The sequence below is a fragment of the Artibeus jamaicensis genome, unplaced genomic scaffold, assembly GCF_021234435.1.
Source record: "Artibeus jamaicensis isolate MK-2021 breed Jamaican fruit bat unplaced genomic scaffold, CSHL_Jam_final contig_685, whole genome shotgun sequence".
In the NCBI taxonomy this organism is placed as follows: domain Eukaryota; kingdom Metazoa; phylum Chordata; class Mammalia; order Chiroptera; family Phyllostomidae; genus Artibeus; species Artibeus jamaicensis.
In genome coordinates, this window is record NW_026521924.1 from 25636450 (window position 1) to 25653971 (window position 17522).

The 17522-nt window shown below is 44.3% G+C and overlaps 2 protein-coding genes across 2 annotated transcripts; both read right to left on the reverse strand.

Annotated features, from left to right (window-relative positions):
- Positions 1-1906: 1906 nt before the first annotated feature.
- WFDC11 (WAP four-disulfide core domain 11) lies at positions 1907-3670 on the reverse strand. Its single transcript, XM_037164441.2, has 3 exons — positions 3559-3670; positions 2437-2579; positions 1907-1924 (listed from the first exon to the last, which is right to left on the reverse strand). Exons 1-3 carry the CDS (start codon positions 3668-3670, stop codon positions 1907-1909), a joined length of 273 nt encoding a protein of 90 aa, XP_037020336.2.
- Positions 3671-13184: 9514 nt separating this feature from the next.
- On the reverse strand, positions 13185-14140 carry WFDC10B (WAP four-disulfide core domain 10B). Its single transcript, XM_037164679.2, has 2 exons — positions 14050-14140; positions 13185-13355 (listed from the first exon to the last, which is right to left on the reverse strand). Exons 1-2 carry the CDS (start codon positions 14138-14140, stop codon positions 13222-13224), a joined length of 225 nt encoding a protein of 74 aa, XP_037020574.2. The 3' UTR covers positions 13185-13221.
- Positions 14141-17522: the final 3382 nt, after the last annotated feature.

The window sequence follows — 17522 nt, forward strand, 5'->3', positions numbered from 1 at the left end:
TAATCTTTTTCTTTCTTATGGTTTTTACTTTTTGTATTATATTTGTAGTCTCCTGGCTTTTTTTTTTAAAGATTTTATTTACTTATCTTTAGAGGGGAAGGGAAGGAGTGAGGAAGAGAAATATCAGTGTGTGGTTGCCTCTCATGGAAACTGGCCTACAACCCAGGCACGTGCCCTGACTGCGAATTGGACCACGATCCCTTAGTTCACAGGCCCATGCTCAACTCACTAAGCTACACCAGCCAGGGCAATCCCCTGGCTTTTTTCATTCTTTTTTGCAATGCCTCTTATAGTTCAGTTGAATTTATTGTCTTGGGGATCTTGTCACAATCTTTATTTATAAGATGGCTTTTACCCCTTTCTTCAATGTCTTGTGTTCTGTTAATCCCTTACTTCTTATCTTCCTGGGGTAGGATGAGGGTTAACATGTATTTTATTTTCATTAGAGAGGGAGAAACATCAATGCAAGAGAAACACCCATTGGCTGCCTCCTGCACACGCCCCGTCCAGGGACCAAACCCACAACCTGGGCATGTGTCCTGACCAGGAATGGAACCGGTGACCTTTTGGTTAGGGGACAATGCTGAACCAACTGAGCCATGCTAGCCAGGGCCCGGGTTTTCTTGTTTTGGTTTTGGTTCTTGTCTACTTATGTGCTAAGTTCTAAAATGTCTGGTACAAGGTACTTTTCATATGTCAGAATCCTTGTTTACAGATAATTAAAAAGTTGCAGTGTTGTATTAGCTTCTGGGGAGAATTTTTCAACAGAAATATTTCGATTTTCATTTGTCCTTGTCCTTAATAGTAGTGTTATGTTGAAGTTGCCTGCTAGTTTTCCATTAACTTTGTAACAATATATTTTAATAGACCAGCAATAACATTTTATGCTCAAACCGTTCTCAGCTGTGTCACTGGGAGCTCCTTCAGATTGGTTCCCATTTCTCAATATTTTAAATTTTGAGAATTTCCCTACTTTCTGACACTCAAAGATGCCCCAGTCTCATCTTGTATATTTGAAGCCTAGTTCTAGAATCAGCCATCGCTCTAAGGAGTTTTGACTCATTAATTGGAAAATGGTATTTAGAACCCAAGATCTGGGCTCTTGGTGTGCTTATTTGTACTGTACTATCACTGCTTCTAAGACTTTTCAGCAGGCATAGCTAGGAAATATAGGCATGAAGAACTAATCTATGTGTACACAGGTACCTATAATTATTCCTTCGTCTGCCTAGCTATATGTGGATTAATCTGAACTCAAGTTTATATTGATGTCTCTGAGTACCCCAGAGCTCATTCTAACATTCTCCCTTTGCTTGTTGTAAAACTACTCTTCTCAGACAGTTAGAAACCTGGTGCCTATCATATACCAGTCATTTATTTGTTCAACCTTATGTATATATAAAGTACCCCAGAGCTCATTCTAACATTCTCCCTTTGCTTGTTGTAAAACTACTCTTCTCAGACAGTTAGAAACCTGGTGCCTATCATATACCAGTCATTTATTTGTTCAACCTTATGTATATATAAAGTCATTTTAGAATTGTTGACCCTTACCCTGTGAGAAACTGATTTACCAGAGACCTGCTCTCTGAAAAACTGAATTAAAGGGCTGCTGGCCAATTACTTACGTTAAAATGTCACATGAGAAGTAAATTCTATTCTGTGAAACCCACGAGACTAGGCTATCGGTTATAAGGTAATCAGATGGGGAAGTGTTGGAAGCTTTTATGTACACTGTAGGATAAGAATCATTTTGGGCATCATAATAAGGTAATCAGGGGTGGTAAAATGGAATAGAAAAAGCCAAGGCCATTGTTGGTAAGTGAGTTTATTTGTCAAGGTCTTCCTCCTACCCAGCCCTCAGTGAGAACTGACTGGTGTCCCAAGTATGAGGATGTGGTTTTAGCTATCTTTCATAGACTATCTGCAAGAAAGAAAGGTTAGACATTAAGTGGCTAGGGAACTCTGAGAAACAAGCACTCATTCCCAAGCTTAATACTGCCTATCCCAGCAGACCGTGGGACAGGTATTCTTCACATAGCAATAGAATTGCCCACTTCTGAGTGGGTAGCAGGAGTCGTATTTGTTGCTGGAACACAGAAAAGTGGAAATTCAGGGCCTAGCTGAGCCAAAAGGGCTCATGAAGTCCATCAATGGTTAGAAATCTGGATGAAAATTAGGAAAAGGGCAAACTGTGGAGTAATCTAATGAGGACAGTACGGGCGTTAATGATATAATTATTAGAAGCAGTGCGTCCCAACCTGATGTCTTGGCTTATTTGCCAGTGAATTGCTTTTCAGGTTTAGGGAATATTGTCTTCTGCTATTTTTGTGCCTAGGATTTGGGGTACATTGGTCCTCAGTTTAGGAGTAACAGCAGCTGAGGGGAGAGCGAGAGCCCATGACGGCACAGCCGAGCAGACATCTCCCAACTCACTGTAGCTTTCCAGCAGATGTTTCCACAGTAGCTCCAACAGCACGTGTAATTTACACTTGCACACTTAAACGACTTAGAACACTTCCTGGTACATTCAGCGATGTTTGGATTTCCCCAGCACTCCTCAATGAGTATTTTATCCCCTGCAATTAAGGTGAAACTGTAGGAGGTAAAGAAGCACAGGAAGAGAAGCCCTTCCCAGGCTTAACAACCCTTTCCAGGAATTCAAGGCCAAGTCCCCAGCAAGGTGTCTATCTGTCTTGTAAGAAAACCCCTTCCTCAGCCTCTTTATTGCATTTTCACGGTTACATTTGCCTTCTCTGATCCTGCAGGTCTTACCTGTGTTGCTGATCTCGGGGCCCTCTTTGAGCATCCTAGAGATAGGACTCAGTGCATTCTAGCCCTCATGTGCCCTCCTCTAAACTCTGCGTTTATATAACAGGACATCTCATATCCTGAGATACCCTTTAGCCTCATTACCATGCTCAAGTTATAGTGTGGGAAGCTAGACCAGGAAACCTAAAAAGCAGATGTCCTCCCCTTTTTTTCTTCTTGCTGGCCATGCCTTTCAAAACCCAGCCTCTCTTCAAAATCTTCGCTCTCACTCAATTTTTTTGCCCCCGCCCCCCATTGATTGCTTTTTCTTATTGTATGGTCCCCAACTCTGCCCCACGAAGGACTCATTTCATGTCTATTTTCTATATTTTCACATTCTGAAAGACCCTACCACTAAAACAAAGGGGATATACTAAATACTCATTTGGAACTCATCAAAGGACACAGAGCTTCTGGAAGCCTGGGAAGATACAGCAGCTCTGTATTGGTGCCCCCCACCCAGAGATAGCCTGGCATAGGGAAACAGTACATCCTTATAAACTGTGGAGTGTGTATAAAAGTGGATGGACATTCAATGCCACTGTCAAGTTTGGAAGAGGAAGCATTAAAGGACCTCAGGCTGGGAATTTCTTATCTCTCTGTGCCTACAAAGATTGTGATTCTCTAACAGATGATCCAGGACAGGTGGGACCTGAATCAGATGTGCCCGACACCACAGCACCCCTTTACTTGTCTGTAAACAAGCATGGCAACCCCCACCCTTTGTTTCCGACCCAGCCTCGTCACCTATGCCCGGTCTTTCCTTAATTTCTGCCAGCACGGACAGCGGCACCACACACAGGAATGTTGTGAGGAGAGTTGTCCAGAGCTTCATGGTGCTGACCACGTGTCTGAACATATATTGTCAGGATATTTTCCTTCCCTGTTGGTGCTAGAGACCAAGAGATATAAATAGAGTCGTAAAGCAAGAGGACGTGCTTATAGGATTTCTTTAACTTCTAATCATTCCTCCTTATCTTCTACCCACCTGACAACAGGCACACACCTCAGCTGAACACTGCTAAAATGTCATCTTGCACTCTGGGTCTTCTTCGTGCAGAAATAATATATATTTAGAAGTGGGTTGCCTTCCCTTGAGCAAACGATCATTCAAATTCAGCATGCAGCCCTGACATGCTGGATGTGTGTGGCTCCGTGTGGCTCAGTGGACTGAGTGCCAGCCTGTGAACCATGGGGTCACCGGTTTGATTCCCAGTCAGGGCACATGCCTGAGTTGTGGATCAGGTCCCCAGTAGGGGTCATGAGAGAGTCAACCGCACATTGATGTTTCTCTCCCCCTCTTTCTCCCACACTTCCCCTCTGTCTAAAAAATAAATAAATAAATAAATAATTTTTAAAAATTGTGCGTGTAAAATTCTTAAAACACTAAAAAAGTACAAAGAAGACAATGAAGATGGAGAAGTAGGTGGAGGGTCCACCTCGCCTCTGTGCACAACCAAATCTAAGAACAACTATTTTTAACAGCAGTCACAACCAAGCCACACGGAAAATCGACAATACGGAGTCCAAAGGACAACTAGATACTCGGCTGGACCGGTACGAGGAGCGAGGCCAGAAGCAGAGCAGGTTAGCAAGAAAAAATTCCCGGGGCGGTGCGCGGGGCGCGCAGGCAACCAAGGGCTGATCGCCAGCGAGCTGGCTGCCGGAGCGCACAGGGAATAGGCTCGGTGGGTCGCTCAGTCGCGCGCATTTACGTGCGGAGAAACCAGTGAGAAGGGAAACGCGCGGTGCAGCAGGCTCGCAAAATTAGGATCGGATAAGCAAGCCCGAGGCGTTTGAGTCACTGGATGCGCTGGGCTAGCGGAGAGGAACGCCATTGCTCCCTCTCTGACCCCGCCCCCACACACAGCGTCACAAACCAGCGACCTGGGTCGCCCCGTCCTGGTAAACAACTAAGGCTTCGCTCCGCTCACTTAACAGTGCGAACAGACCAAAAATGGCTCTAGGACAACTCAGAGCCCCAGAACCGATAGACCTAAGTGATGAAGAAATAGCCAGTCTTTCAGATGCACAGTTCAAAACACTGGTTATAAAGATCCTTACAGAACTGGTGGATTTTAGTCACAAATTAGAGAAACATATGGAAGCTAAATTAATTGAAATGAATGCTGATACAAAAGATACCAATAGTGATGGAAAGAAAATTGGGACTCAAATCAAGGGAGAGGACCAGACAGAAGAAAAAGATGATCAAGCAGAAAGGAATGAAGAAATAAGAATTCAGAAAAATGAGGAGAGGCTTGGGAAACTCCAGGACATCTTTAAACGTTCCAACATCCGAATTATAGGGGTACCAGAAGGGGAAAAGGCACAACCACCAGTTGAAAAATTATTTGAACAAATAATAAAGGAGAATTTCCCCAAGATGGCAAAGGAAATAGACTTCCGAGAGATCCAGGAAGCTCGGAGAGTCCCGAGGAAGTTGGACCCGGGAAGGAACACACCAAGGCACATCATAATTACATTAGCCAAGATTAAAATGAAGGAGAGAATCCTAGAAGCAGCAAGAGCTAAGGGGACAGTCACCTACAAAGGAGTTCCCATCAGACTGTCAGCTGATTTCTCAAAAGAGACCTTACAGGCAAGAAGGGGCTGGACAGAGGTATTCCAAGTCATGAAAACCAAAGATCTACAACCAAGATTGCTCTACCCAGCAAAACTTTCATTTAGAATGGAAGGACAGATAAAGTGCTTCTCAGATAAGGTCAAATTCAAGGAGTTCATCATCACCAAGCCCTTACTATATGAAATGTTAAAGGGACTTACCTAAGAAAAAGAAGATAAAAAAGATGAACAGTGAAAGGACAGCAAACTCACAGTTATTAAGAACCACACCTAAAACAAAAGCAAACTAAGAGGATAGCTAGATCAGGAGCAGAACCATAGAAATGAAGATCACAAGGAGGGTTAGCAACAGGGGAGTGGGAGGAGGGGAAGGGGGGAGAAGGTACAGAAAATAAGTAGTATAGACAGTAGATAGAAAATAGATAGGGGGGAGGGTAAGAATAGCAGGGGAAATACAGAATCTAAAGAATTTGAGACACATGTTCATGAACTAAAGGGGGAAATGGTGGGGGAGGGGTATGCAGGGTGGAGGGGAAGGGAGGGGGGAATAGAGCAAATGTAATGGCATAATCAATTAAAAAAAAAAGTAAAAAAAAAAAGTAAAAAAAAAAAAAAAGAAGACAATGAGATTATTTTCAGTAATCCTCTCTACTAATATATATTATTCTGTCTTTTATATGTGCATATATATATATATATATAAATGAATTGTTTTATAAAACAAAAATCATATCAGGTTTGCTGTTATACATCTTGACTTGTATTTAAAGTTTTATAACATGATATTAAAATGAAAGTTTTGGCCAGGCCTGTAAGACATATCAACTTGTAGGGCTTTTAAAAAGAGAGAGGAAAAGATGGCCAAAAAGTGGTCAAGGAACGCTTAAAACCTTACTTGTTCGAAAGGTTGAAAATGGTTAGGAATTTGACATGATTTTTGGAGGAGATCTTCGAGCCAACTGCAGGAGAGGAAACTGAGCACTTCCTACCCCAACTGCATGAATCCAAGCTTAGTGTTTTGACTATTGCACGGACTTAGACTTTTTTGTACGTTCTCAATTTAGGCAGTGTCTATCAAAGCCAAGTTCTACACCCCAGCTCTCATATAGCGGCAGGCAAAGAAGTAGCTCTTCTAAGTTTAAATGAGACAAAGGACAAGTCTCCCATGAATGTTAGTTGTGCATATGATTAATATTTTCCCATTAATCATAAGACACCTGAAAATTTGTAATTTCTCTTCCCAGGAGGAAAAAAATAAATGTCATTGGGAACTGTCTTACAATTCAAATTTGGTTAAATGCATTACTAGCTTCAGAGCTCAACTTTGTCAGTCTGGAAGTCTCAAGTAAAGGTTGCTGCCTATCTCAAACCCTAGAGAACTGTTGCCAGTTTCTTTTCTCCATTAAGGTTGATTTATTCTACCAACAGGGTATACATCTTATCCAAGAGGGAGAGTTTCTCCCACTTATTCCCACACTAAAGGCTGGCAGTGCGGTATATGACAAAGAGCAAAACACAACACTGAAGTTGGAGAAACCCCAACACATTAGCTTCACCTAAGTTACATGATTGGCCAGACACCCACCATAACTCCTCAGAGCCTTAGTTTTCCCCCTCTGTAATACGGGGGTGATATTAGCAACCCAATTGCAGATGTCAAATATATGAAGCACTGAGTATATGACTTGGCACACAGAATAGGCAAAATAATGTTGGCTGTTACCACTACTAAGCTCAGACTCTCTTCTTCTCCAGAAGAATGAAAGTTATTTAATTTCATTGACTTCGTTGTGGTCTTTCTTTGAACTGTTTAATCCATTTAGAATTAATTCTGATGAATGGGTGAGGTTCTATTCTTCATTCTTCTGTTCTAAATGCATTTGTCCCACAAATATTCCTATTAAGTGACTACTATGAGTCAGACATTATTCTAAATACTGAGAATACGGTAATGAATAAAGCCAGCAAATCCCCCACCTTCATAAACCTTATATTCTAGTAAAGGGACACCTGACAAACAGCATATATAAAAGAAATGTGCAATAATAGATGGACATAACTATGAAGGAGAAAAAATAAGAGAGGGTTTAGGATCTGGGACAATATGCAAAATAATTGGTGGCTCTCATTTTAGGCAGCTCACTGGTGGTGAGAGTTGGCTTTCTAGAAAGAGGAGGTTAGGTACCGTCCAGAAAAATCCCTTTCCCCAGTCCTCTCTCCCCCCTAAGCTGGTGCTTCATGTGGCCAAGCCAAACAGAGAGAAAGGAAAGAAGCAAAGACAAAGAAGTCTGGGCACTACAAATAATACAGTCACAGCTCAGTAACTGTCTCTCTCCCTGCAAGTGACCAATTTTCTTCCAAGGTCTTTGTTTTTGCTTTGATGTCTTCAGCCAAGCTGAAGATAACCTACATGCATTGGTTGAAATTCCCCAAATGCTTGAAAGCAGGCATGACACCTACAGACATTTTAAACAGTGCAAAACTTATTTTCCCCTTGGCATATGTGAAAAAATAAAATATGACCATAAAATTGGAGGCCCATGGACCTTTAGATGGGCTGCCTTTAACTTTTAAAAAAATTATCGTTTGGAAATCATTTCAAAGCTACAAGAGTAAGAGCAATACAAAGAGCGTCTGAATACTATTTGCTCAGATTCACCTAGTTTAAGAATTTACACATACACACATACCACATATAGTACACATACACATGTAAACACATATATGTATTCTACACCATTTGAGAGTCTCATGTATCTTGACCCTGATTTAAAAATAATTCTTCTGTGAGTGTTAACAAAAGGGACATTCTTGTACGTGATCATGGTGCAACTATCAACTTCCTTAAATTTAACATTAGTAAAATATGTTTCTACTTTACCATCAGTATTCCATTTTATAAATTCAGTGAATAAAGTCTTTTGTCTGTTGTTACACTGAAATTTCTGAGTGCTCCAAATACAAAGACAGCAGCCAATCTTTTCTTCTGATTCAACATTCCTTATGTTGGGTTTGTCTGAAACATCTTCATGATTAGACTCAGGTTAAGTATTGTCAGTGGAAATGCTATGTAGACAATACCCAGTGTCCTTCTCAGGGTATCCCATATGAAGGGACATGTGTCTGTCCATGGCATCTTTCTGCCTCAGTTTCTCCATCTGAATAACAAGGACAATAATGTCTTCGGTAGAGAATTAGTGTTGGCATGACCTGGGCACCTGATTTGAACAGAGCGCTCATCCAGGGCACCACCAATGAAAGGGTGTGCAGCCTCGCACATACAGCCCCAAGGCCCTGATACCCACCTACCTCTGAAGGTGTTCAGGTCAGAAGTGCTGGTGATTGTTTCACTGTCAGTTCCTCTTCCCAGGCTCTGTGCAGGGGGCAGATTGCGAGCAGAACAGATTTCAAAGACTTGGAATGTAGTTAGGGTTCAGGTTGTGGCAGACCAGTGAGTTCTGCCCCAGGCCATCAGTTAGTTGGGTGTGTACAGATTGTCACTGAATTCCTCTTCAAGAAATACTGCCTTTTTTTCCTGCAGGTAATAAATATAGTTAGACACAGGGCCCTGTAGGATGGCAGGAGCTTCCCCGCCCCTGCCATGCGCATTTCCTGGAAGTCTGGGTGATTGTGGAGGTGGGGGAGGATCTATTTTTCTCCAACATTTGTGCAATGACTTTTATAAATTCCTATACGTCTCCATATTAATTTCTCCACTGCTAGCATTACACTACCCATCATCAACGTCTCGTGGCCTTTGTGAGGATGAAAAGAGAGAGCTCTTCTTCCATGAGAGCTTGGAAAGGCCACACAATGTGGAGATTTAAAACTCAAATCGGCCCTGGCTGGTGTAGCTCAGTGGATTGAGCACGGGCCTGTGAACCAGACAATCGCGGTTCGATTCCCAGTCAGGACACATGCCAGGGTTGCAGACAGGTTCCCTGCAGGCCAGTTCCCAGCAGGGGACGCACGAAAGGCAACCATACATTGATGTTTCTCTCCCTCTCTCCTTCCCTTCCCCTCTAAAGATAAATAAATAAAATCTTTAAAAAAAAAAAAAAAGATGTGCGTTTAAAAAAAAAAAACTCAAATCGGACCTCCCACTTACTCTGGGCAAGTGTCTGATCCTCCCTGTGCCTCAATTTGCTCCTTTGTAAAGCCAGTGTCTGGCATATAGGCAGCACTGTGTAAGGTCTATTAAATAAACAAATGACACATCCAATGAAGTGTCAAGAGTCACCCAGTTTAAACCACATTTACATGTATTAACTAATGCTCTCAATGACCCTATGAGTTTAGTACTACTATTATTCCCATTTTACAGTTGCAGGAACTGAGGCAGAGGAAAGTCAAGTAACGTGCTCAAGACACACAGAGCTGACCAGTGCCAACTACAGAATGTCAAAAGACATGAGTCCAGAGCAACATATGCCAGATGGTGAAGCCTGCAGCCCCTCTTTGGCACTGGGAGGTATGATACTCCTTGGGCCCATTTCCCATCATCAAGATCACTATCTCCAGGTGCCCTTACAATACTAGCAGAGAAGCATCATGGGAATGGGAACTCCAGAGACCAAGTTCTCTGAAACTCATTTTAATCCCATATAAGAATGGGAATAATAATAGAGCTCATTCCATCAGGTACTTTAAGAACTAAAGGATGGATGTGTTTTCTTTTTAAATATTTTTTTTTAGAGAGAGGGGATGAGAAGGAGAAAAAGAAGCAGAGAAACATCAGTGTGTGGTTGCTTCTCACATGGCCCCCACTGGGGACTTGGCCCACAACCTAGGCTTATGCCATGACTGGGAATCTAATCGCAACCCTTTGATTCACAGCCTGCACTCAATCCACTGAGCTACACCAGCCAGGGCAGATGTATTTTCTTAAAAGGTAGTTCTGCCCTGGCTGGTGTAGCTCAGTGGATTGAGCGTGGGCCTGTGAACCAAACAAAAGGTAGTTCTGTTTTTCTTCTTCAGCCACAGAAGCTGCCAACCTGCACTTGAAGATTAACTCATCCCTTCTGGGTCCCACTCAAAACTAGTGCTCAGTTTACATTCCCTCAGGAAACAGACAAGAGGAGGATGTCCAAGAGTGAACTTTGTTCTCTCCAATTCCAGAAAGTCCCATCAAGCATTGTGTCTTTTCTCACAGTGGGCAGTGCAAGGAGCAGTAACTCGTCTGCTGCCTCGGAGGAACTATCCCTGTGTGCTGCAGACCACTGACTCTCTGGAAATCTCACCAACAGGGCAAGTCCTGCACTCGTATCAGGTGTGTCTCTCATCCTCTTGCATGCACATGATAAAGCACCTAGGATATCTGCTATTTTTGTTCCCTAGCGCCAGTTGGCATGATGTTATCAGTGCGATGGGCAGGCATGATGTTGGGAGGAGAATCAAGAGGTTAAGTTTCTTCAGCCTCTGTCATGACAAAGGGCTAAGAAATGACAGTACTGAGTTAAGACAGTGAAGGTCTGTTGTGAGTTAACACCTATAAGAAAGCTACTTTGATGACCTTGGTTGACAGGTACAAAGGGAAAGACTTTTCTAGGAGCGGGTCAGGAGCATGAAGAGAGACACAAACATGAGGCTGTGTGTTTGGTGGCGAACTGTCCAGCTCTGATCTGAGAGCTCTGCTGGGACTTGACATTGTGGAGACCCAGATTGTGGCAGAACGTGCATTTGCTTCTTCTTCTGCTTTCATGAGATTCAAAGTCCCCCAGGCATTCCTGCTCCTCTACCCTGCTGAACACAGAGGCACACCACTGCTCCAAGGAGACAGAACAGGCAGTGAGGTCCAGGCGAGCACTAGTGTTCACAGTGAGGCTGAGACAGTGTTCCCAGCCACAGTATTCCAGGTGTGGTCTCTGAGTTCTGTGGAACAGGGTACACTGTCCAGAGAACACAGGTCAGGACACCAGTTATCACAAGGAAGAAGAACAACAGTTCTCAACACAATTCGTGACCTACAATGCTCATGCCAGGAGCAAGGAATAGGTCAGCCTGGCAGCCACAGTACACCCACGTGGCAGAGAGCATTGGACTTGGACATGGGAGGTCATCCCCTCCCTATGTGGGCCCTTGCAGGTCACCTTACTTCTCTTAATAGTCTCTCCTAGGATGTTCGAGGCATGGCCGAGCCCAGGAAGATGCTTGGACAGTGAGGTTATCTGAGGAAGAACCAATAGGAACTTCTACAGGGCATCTCTTACCACTTACACACCTCTGGCAATGTCTGTGATGGTGGTTGGTCATGACCTCTCTCCCAAGGCCCCCTTGTCCAAGGGCAGCTCTCAGTACATACAGGCAGAGAAGATGCTCAGAATCAGGAGCCGTGGGATGCCTCTGAGCTGGGCAGGAGGCTCTGGCCTGATGGAGGCAGATGTCCTCCTCCAAGGTCTCCTGCACTGGTGCCCAGGAAGCCCTGGACTGCAGGGTCACACTGCACACCTGCCTGCAGCAGGGCCTGCCTGTCTGCAGCCTCCACACTTGACTCCATGACCCGAGTGGCCACATGTGATTCAGTCCCTGGTCTCACCCCAGGACCATCTCAGAGGCACTTGGTTACACAGATGGGGGACCTGGACCCCAGGGATTAATTCTCACTGACTCACCATGAGGCCACAGACAAGACTCATAGCCATCCTGTGCCCGCTAATTCTTAGCAGCCTCAAAATGGCTCACCTGTCCCCCCACCCTGTGACTCTCCTCTGGATTAAAAACAGAGAGGCCATAAGGAGGGGGACCCAGGAAAGGTGGGGAGCACTCTGTCACAGGAAGGCACTGGAGTCTGAGGTCCTGGCACCATGTCCCAGGCCGCATGGTGAGAGTGGCCATCCTGACAGAGGCTGCAGTGGGGGAGCTGGGTGGGCACAGACACTCACTTCTATGCCTGTGGTCTCCCCACAGCAGAAAAGCAGTGAGCACACGGGGAGGCCAGTGCCCTCTGCCAGCCAGGGTGTGAGGGGCCCCTCCCTCTCCCTGGCCTTGGGCAAGGCACTTAACTTCCTGGGATTCATTTCCTTCTGGAGAAAGAGACTGTTATCTGAACTTTACAAGCAGAATGGAGAGTAGGGAACAGGTGTGGGTCAAGTTTAAGAAGGGCCTCCTTGCTCTGGCTGGGTAACTTGGTTGGTTGGAGCATTGTCCTAAGCACCAAAAGGTTGTGGGTTCAATTTCTGGTCAGAGCACCTACCTAACTTGTGGTTTCGATCCCTGGGCAAGGTGCACACAAGTAGCAATCAGTGTTTCTCACATCACTGTCTCTCTCTCTCCACCCCCTTCCCATCTCTCTAAAATCAGTAGAAACATGTTCTCAGCTGAGGATTAAGAAAAAAAGAAGAGGCCTCCTTGGGGGCTCCTACTGTATGCCCTGGGGTGTATCACCCCCCATCTCATGGTTCACTTGGCCCTTCAGACTCAGGGCAAGGATGTTCTCGTTAGCGCTGGGGGACGGCACACACGGACAGTTCTTCCCTCTGGGAGCGCTGGTTCAGTGAGCAGAGCAAGAAGGGGGCTGAGCCTCCAGGGGCCTGGCAGGGGTGTGTGAGCCAAAAGGGGAGAGAGCAGAGAAGCATGACAAGAGGAGACAGAGGCGGGGCACGCTGGGCTCTGCCCTGGTTTCTCAATAAGCACACGTGTTGCGAGGAAAATAGCCAGGTCCCCAGGCATTTGTTCTGGTTTATTGGACAGGAACAAGGTGTCCAGACAGTGTGGAGGTGGACACCCCTGTGTCCTGGATTTTAGGTCCTTGGGCTTCGGGCATAGGCACAGTCTTAAACAGACAGCTAGCGGGAGCAGGACACCCAGCCGAGCCCTCTCTCCCACTCACAGGAGGTGCATGCAAACGTTCCCGCAGAAGGTTGAACAGCATATGGTGTCTGATTTTTGACACTGTAGGAAATACGAGCAGTGGTCGTGGCACAGATCTATGCTGGGCCTCTTCTCACAGGCCCTGATACCTGAAAGGAGCAGGAGAAGGGCCGATGGAGGCAGGCCACACAAGGCACTTAGGTATCCTCATGACACCAGAACTCAGGCCCCACTCATGACACTCTGGGACTTTTCCGGGACCTCACTTTCAACCCCTGACCCATCCTGATGATTGGTTGTATCTTCAAACCATTACCCCCATTGTCTACCAGTAGAATTCAGAGCCTGGGCTCCCTGGACCCTCTTCTTACTCCCGCAGCCAGGCCCCTCTCTCATCTTGCTCCTGGACTTGGTGAAGTCACCCCTGTACAATTTATGCTCTGACTCCAAGACCTTGGTGAAGTCTGAGATGTGCTAAAATAAATTTGTGTTCCCATAAACATCTCAGGATGCTGACCTGCCACAGGTGTGCATACACCAAAGAACTGTTGTTGTGCCTTCCTGTCTGATCTCAGCTCTGTGCACCTGTCACCCGTGTGTGTACCGTATGTCTCTGGATTTGGGGAATGGAGAATGGGAAGATGTAGGCTGCCCTCCACCCCCATTGCTGGTCCCAGGGCCGGGTGAAGAGGCTGGAGGGCCATGGTTTGGGAGGATCCAGAGTCTTTATAGTGCTGGGGTCGGAGTAGAAGGTGCTAAAATGTTCCAGTTCCCAGGTCCTCCTTAGCTGGACACAGCTTCTCATCCCCCCTCCCCATGCCTGTCCCCCAGCCCGTCACCTACTCTGCATCCTGTTCCGACTACGTGGCCCTCCTTGGGCCTGCAGCAGCAGCACGCAGAGCAGCAGGGTGGGCAGCAGAGCCTGGGACGCCATGACTCAGCCAGAGAAGTGAGCTCTGAGTCTGGCACAGACTTTCCCGGAGAGCTGGTGTGAGGAGGGAAGGAAGGGAAGGGTGTCCTGGGCTCCTCCCTGCCTCCACTGGCCAGGCCAGGGCAGGGCAAGGAGGGCTGGCTTCCTCCCCTGTGCCTGTCACGTCCCACGGCCTGTTCTGTGTGGGACTTGGGCTTCTGCAGATATTGTCCTTCCTGTCACGTAACTACCCCTTCTGTTGCAAATAGAACTTTTGTCTTGAAAGCTATAATCTACTTCTGTTTTCTCATTGCAAAATCATTTACAGAAAAAAATGAGAGGAAAAACATTAAATATATGAAAATATATGGAAGCAAACTGAGCTCATCATTGGACAAATGGATAAAGAAGATGTGATATAACAAAATCAGTGTATCAGAATGGTAGCATGGTGGTACTTGGGGGTGAGGGGAGGTTTCTAAGAGAGCAGATCTCAAATGTTCTCACCCCACAAAAAAAAATGGTCTGATGGGATGGAGGTGTTAATGGCACCGTGTTGGTCAGCACTTTGCAATATTTGTGTTTTTCAAATTAACATGCAGTACACCTTAAATTTCCACAGTGTTATATGTCAATTACATTTTAATAAAGATGGAAAACTTAATGTCTGTATTATATATCTTATATATTACAAATAACACATATGTAATTTTCCAGCTTTATCAAGGTATAATTGAAATATATAAATATATCTTAATAAAGCTAAAAATATATATTATACCCTTATTTTCCAGATTTATTTATATGTTCATTGTAATAAATATATATTATATAATTAATTAGTACCAATGTATCAGAGAGAGAGACACTACAAGAAGATATGGAAAGAATGGTGCGTACAGTAATTATCTTAGAACTCAGAGGGAGGGCGCATCTGGGTATACCAGATGGTCTGGCCAGTTAATATAGGCCAGACTCTGTGTAGCCACATCACTGCTTTTACAATGGGCCCATGGGTAGAGCAGCCATGATGGCAAAGACCTAGGCTATACATCAGTATGTGCTCACAGGCGCTTCACGAAAAGTGAGGTGACACCTCACAGTGGCACAGACCAAGGTTGAGCCCTTGGTGTGGCACCAGCGCTCAGGGAGTGAATCAGCCACCTGATGCAAGGTTAGTCCATCAGACCCATTCCTCCTGGGAAAGGGAGTGACCTGCCTTGAGCAGGATAGACACACATTCTGGGAGTATGATTTGATGTTTCTGTCTGCAATCCTCAGCCAAGACGACTATGTGTATAGAGTATCTGATGTACTGACATAGGATTCCGTGAACTACCACTTCATGCCAATGGACAAATTTCACATCAGAAGAGGTGCTGTACTAGGTCCAAAATTATAAGATCCCATTGTACCACCCTAATAGTGCGTCACCCAGAATCTGTCAACTTGACACGGTTGTGGATTGGCCTGCTGAAGAAGCATGTGAATGTTCACTTTGAAGGTGACCCCTGCAAAGATGAATCACGTACCTTCTGGTTGGCAAATATAACACTTTGAACCAAAGGCCATTGTGTGCTGCAACGTCTCCAATAATTCTGGACACATGAGTCCAAAACCAAGGAACTCTGGGTAGCGATAGTCTACATCCCCACCAGGAATCTGTACATCCTATCCCTGCAGTATTAGCTTCTGTGCATTAAGAAAAACACACCCAGTTACAAAATTGCAAGAATTGAATAGACTCTTCTCCAAAGAAGATGTAGAAATAAGTGGTCAACCAGTACATGAAAACAGTCTTAACATTATTAGTTATTAGGAAAGTGAAAATCAAAACCATAGTTTGTGACAACCACTTTGTACCCACATGCATGGCTATAATCCATAAAAGGAAAATAATAAGTGTTGACAAGGAAGTGGAGAAATTCGAACCCTCATGCATCAGTGATTAAAACGTTGAGTCTCAACCACTGTGAAAACAGTTTGCAGTTTCCTCCAAAAGTCAAATGTGTAAAATTACACATCAATTTCACTCATAGGTATATACTCAAAAAAATGAAAATAAGTACTGAGAAAAATACTAGTACATAAATATTTGTACTGTGCTATTCACAATCACCAAAGTGTGGAAACAACCCAAATGCCCATCAGCAGGTAAGTGGATAATCAAATTGTAATACATACATACAATGGAGTACTGTTCAGGTATAGAAATGAATGAAGTACTGATACTACAACATGAATGAAGCTCAACAACTATGAAGATAACATTTCCACTTACCGTTTTGGCAAAAACTCAAAAGCATGACAACACATTTTGTTATGGGAAGCGTGCTCCCAAAGTTTGGGAGCAGTACAAACTCGTGTGACCTTTGTAGAGTAAAATCTGGAAATATCTATCAAAGTTGCATATGAATTTACCCTTTTAACTGACAATTACACTTTTAGAAATTAAGCCTGATGTTACACTGCAAACAATACAGAAAATGTGCACATTGTTCATTGCGGCAAATTTGTAATGGAAAAAGCTTGAAAACTACATGAATGCCCACAAATGGCAGATTGGCTGTGACTCAGGGGTGTGCCCATGGGGGCTTAGAGGGAGGCGTAGAGTGGGGGCATAGAGGGGGCATGGAGTGGGGGGGGTAGAGGGGAGCATAGAATGTAGCCACGAAGAAGGGGAATCAAGATGTATTGTCAAATGAAGACAACAAAGTGCAAATGAATATATTTGTGCAAGAAAAAGGGAATTAAGGATTCAAGTGACAGGTTATCTTTATTTCACACAAAAACTTCCAAAGAATTGATACAAACAGGGAGAGGCTGCTGAATAATAGCACATTCTATGAGATCCGTGTAAACTCGCTGCAAAACCAGGCAAGGGAAGTTACAGGCCTAGCTTCCTTGTGAGCGTGGATGTGAAGTCCCTTAAAGATGGAAAACCAAACCCAACAACACAAACACATGAATACGCAATGATCACAGTAGATTACTGCAGAAATGCAAGAATGGTTTAATGTTAGAATATCTGAAATGTAATTCAATACATTAACAGACTAAAGGAGGAAAAAATGCTACCTCAACATATGTAGAAAAAGCTATAGAAATAATTTCACGTAAATTAGTAAAAATGTTCTTGACATGTCAGAAATGAAAGAGAGCTTTCTATACTGGATGAAAGATGTTTATGAGAAGCCAAAAGCAGACATGATCCTAAAAGAGGAAACTTAAGTTTTCACTTTAAATCTGGTACCAGACAAAATAGACACTATTCCCACAGCTATGAAATACTGTACTGGGGCCCTGGCCTGCACAATGAGAAATGAAAATGGCACAAAGTTTGAGCAGGAAAAGTACAAGTTATTATCGGCTGATGCTGACTGACTACACACGAACACTGCAAAGC

Bases quoted from the DNA above. Each gene is read 5' to 3' on its own strand.
- WFDC11 (XM_037164441.2), bottom strand. From the start codon at position 3,670: ATGTTCAGACACGTGGTCAGCACCATGAAGCTCTGGACAACTCTCCTC. The intron at 2,580-3,558 runs GTGACGAGGCTG...CCTTAATTGCAG, and splicing joins TAAGGAAAGACCGGGCATAG to GGGATAAAATACTCATTGAG.
- WFDC10B (XM_037164679.2), bottom strand. From the start codon at position 14,140: ATGGCGTCCCAGGCTCTGCTGCCCACCCTGCTGCTCTGCGTGCTGCTG. The intron at 13,356-14,049 runs GTAGGTGACGGG...TGCTCCTTTCAG, and splicing joins TAGTCGGAACAGGATGCAGA to GTATCAGGGCCTGTGAGAAG.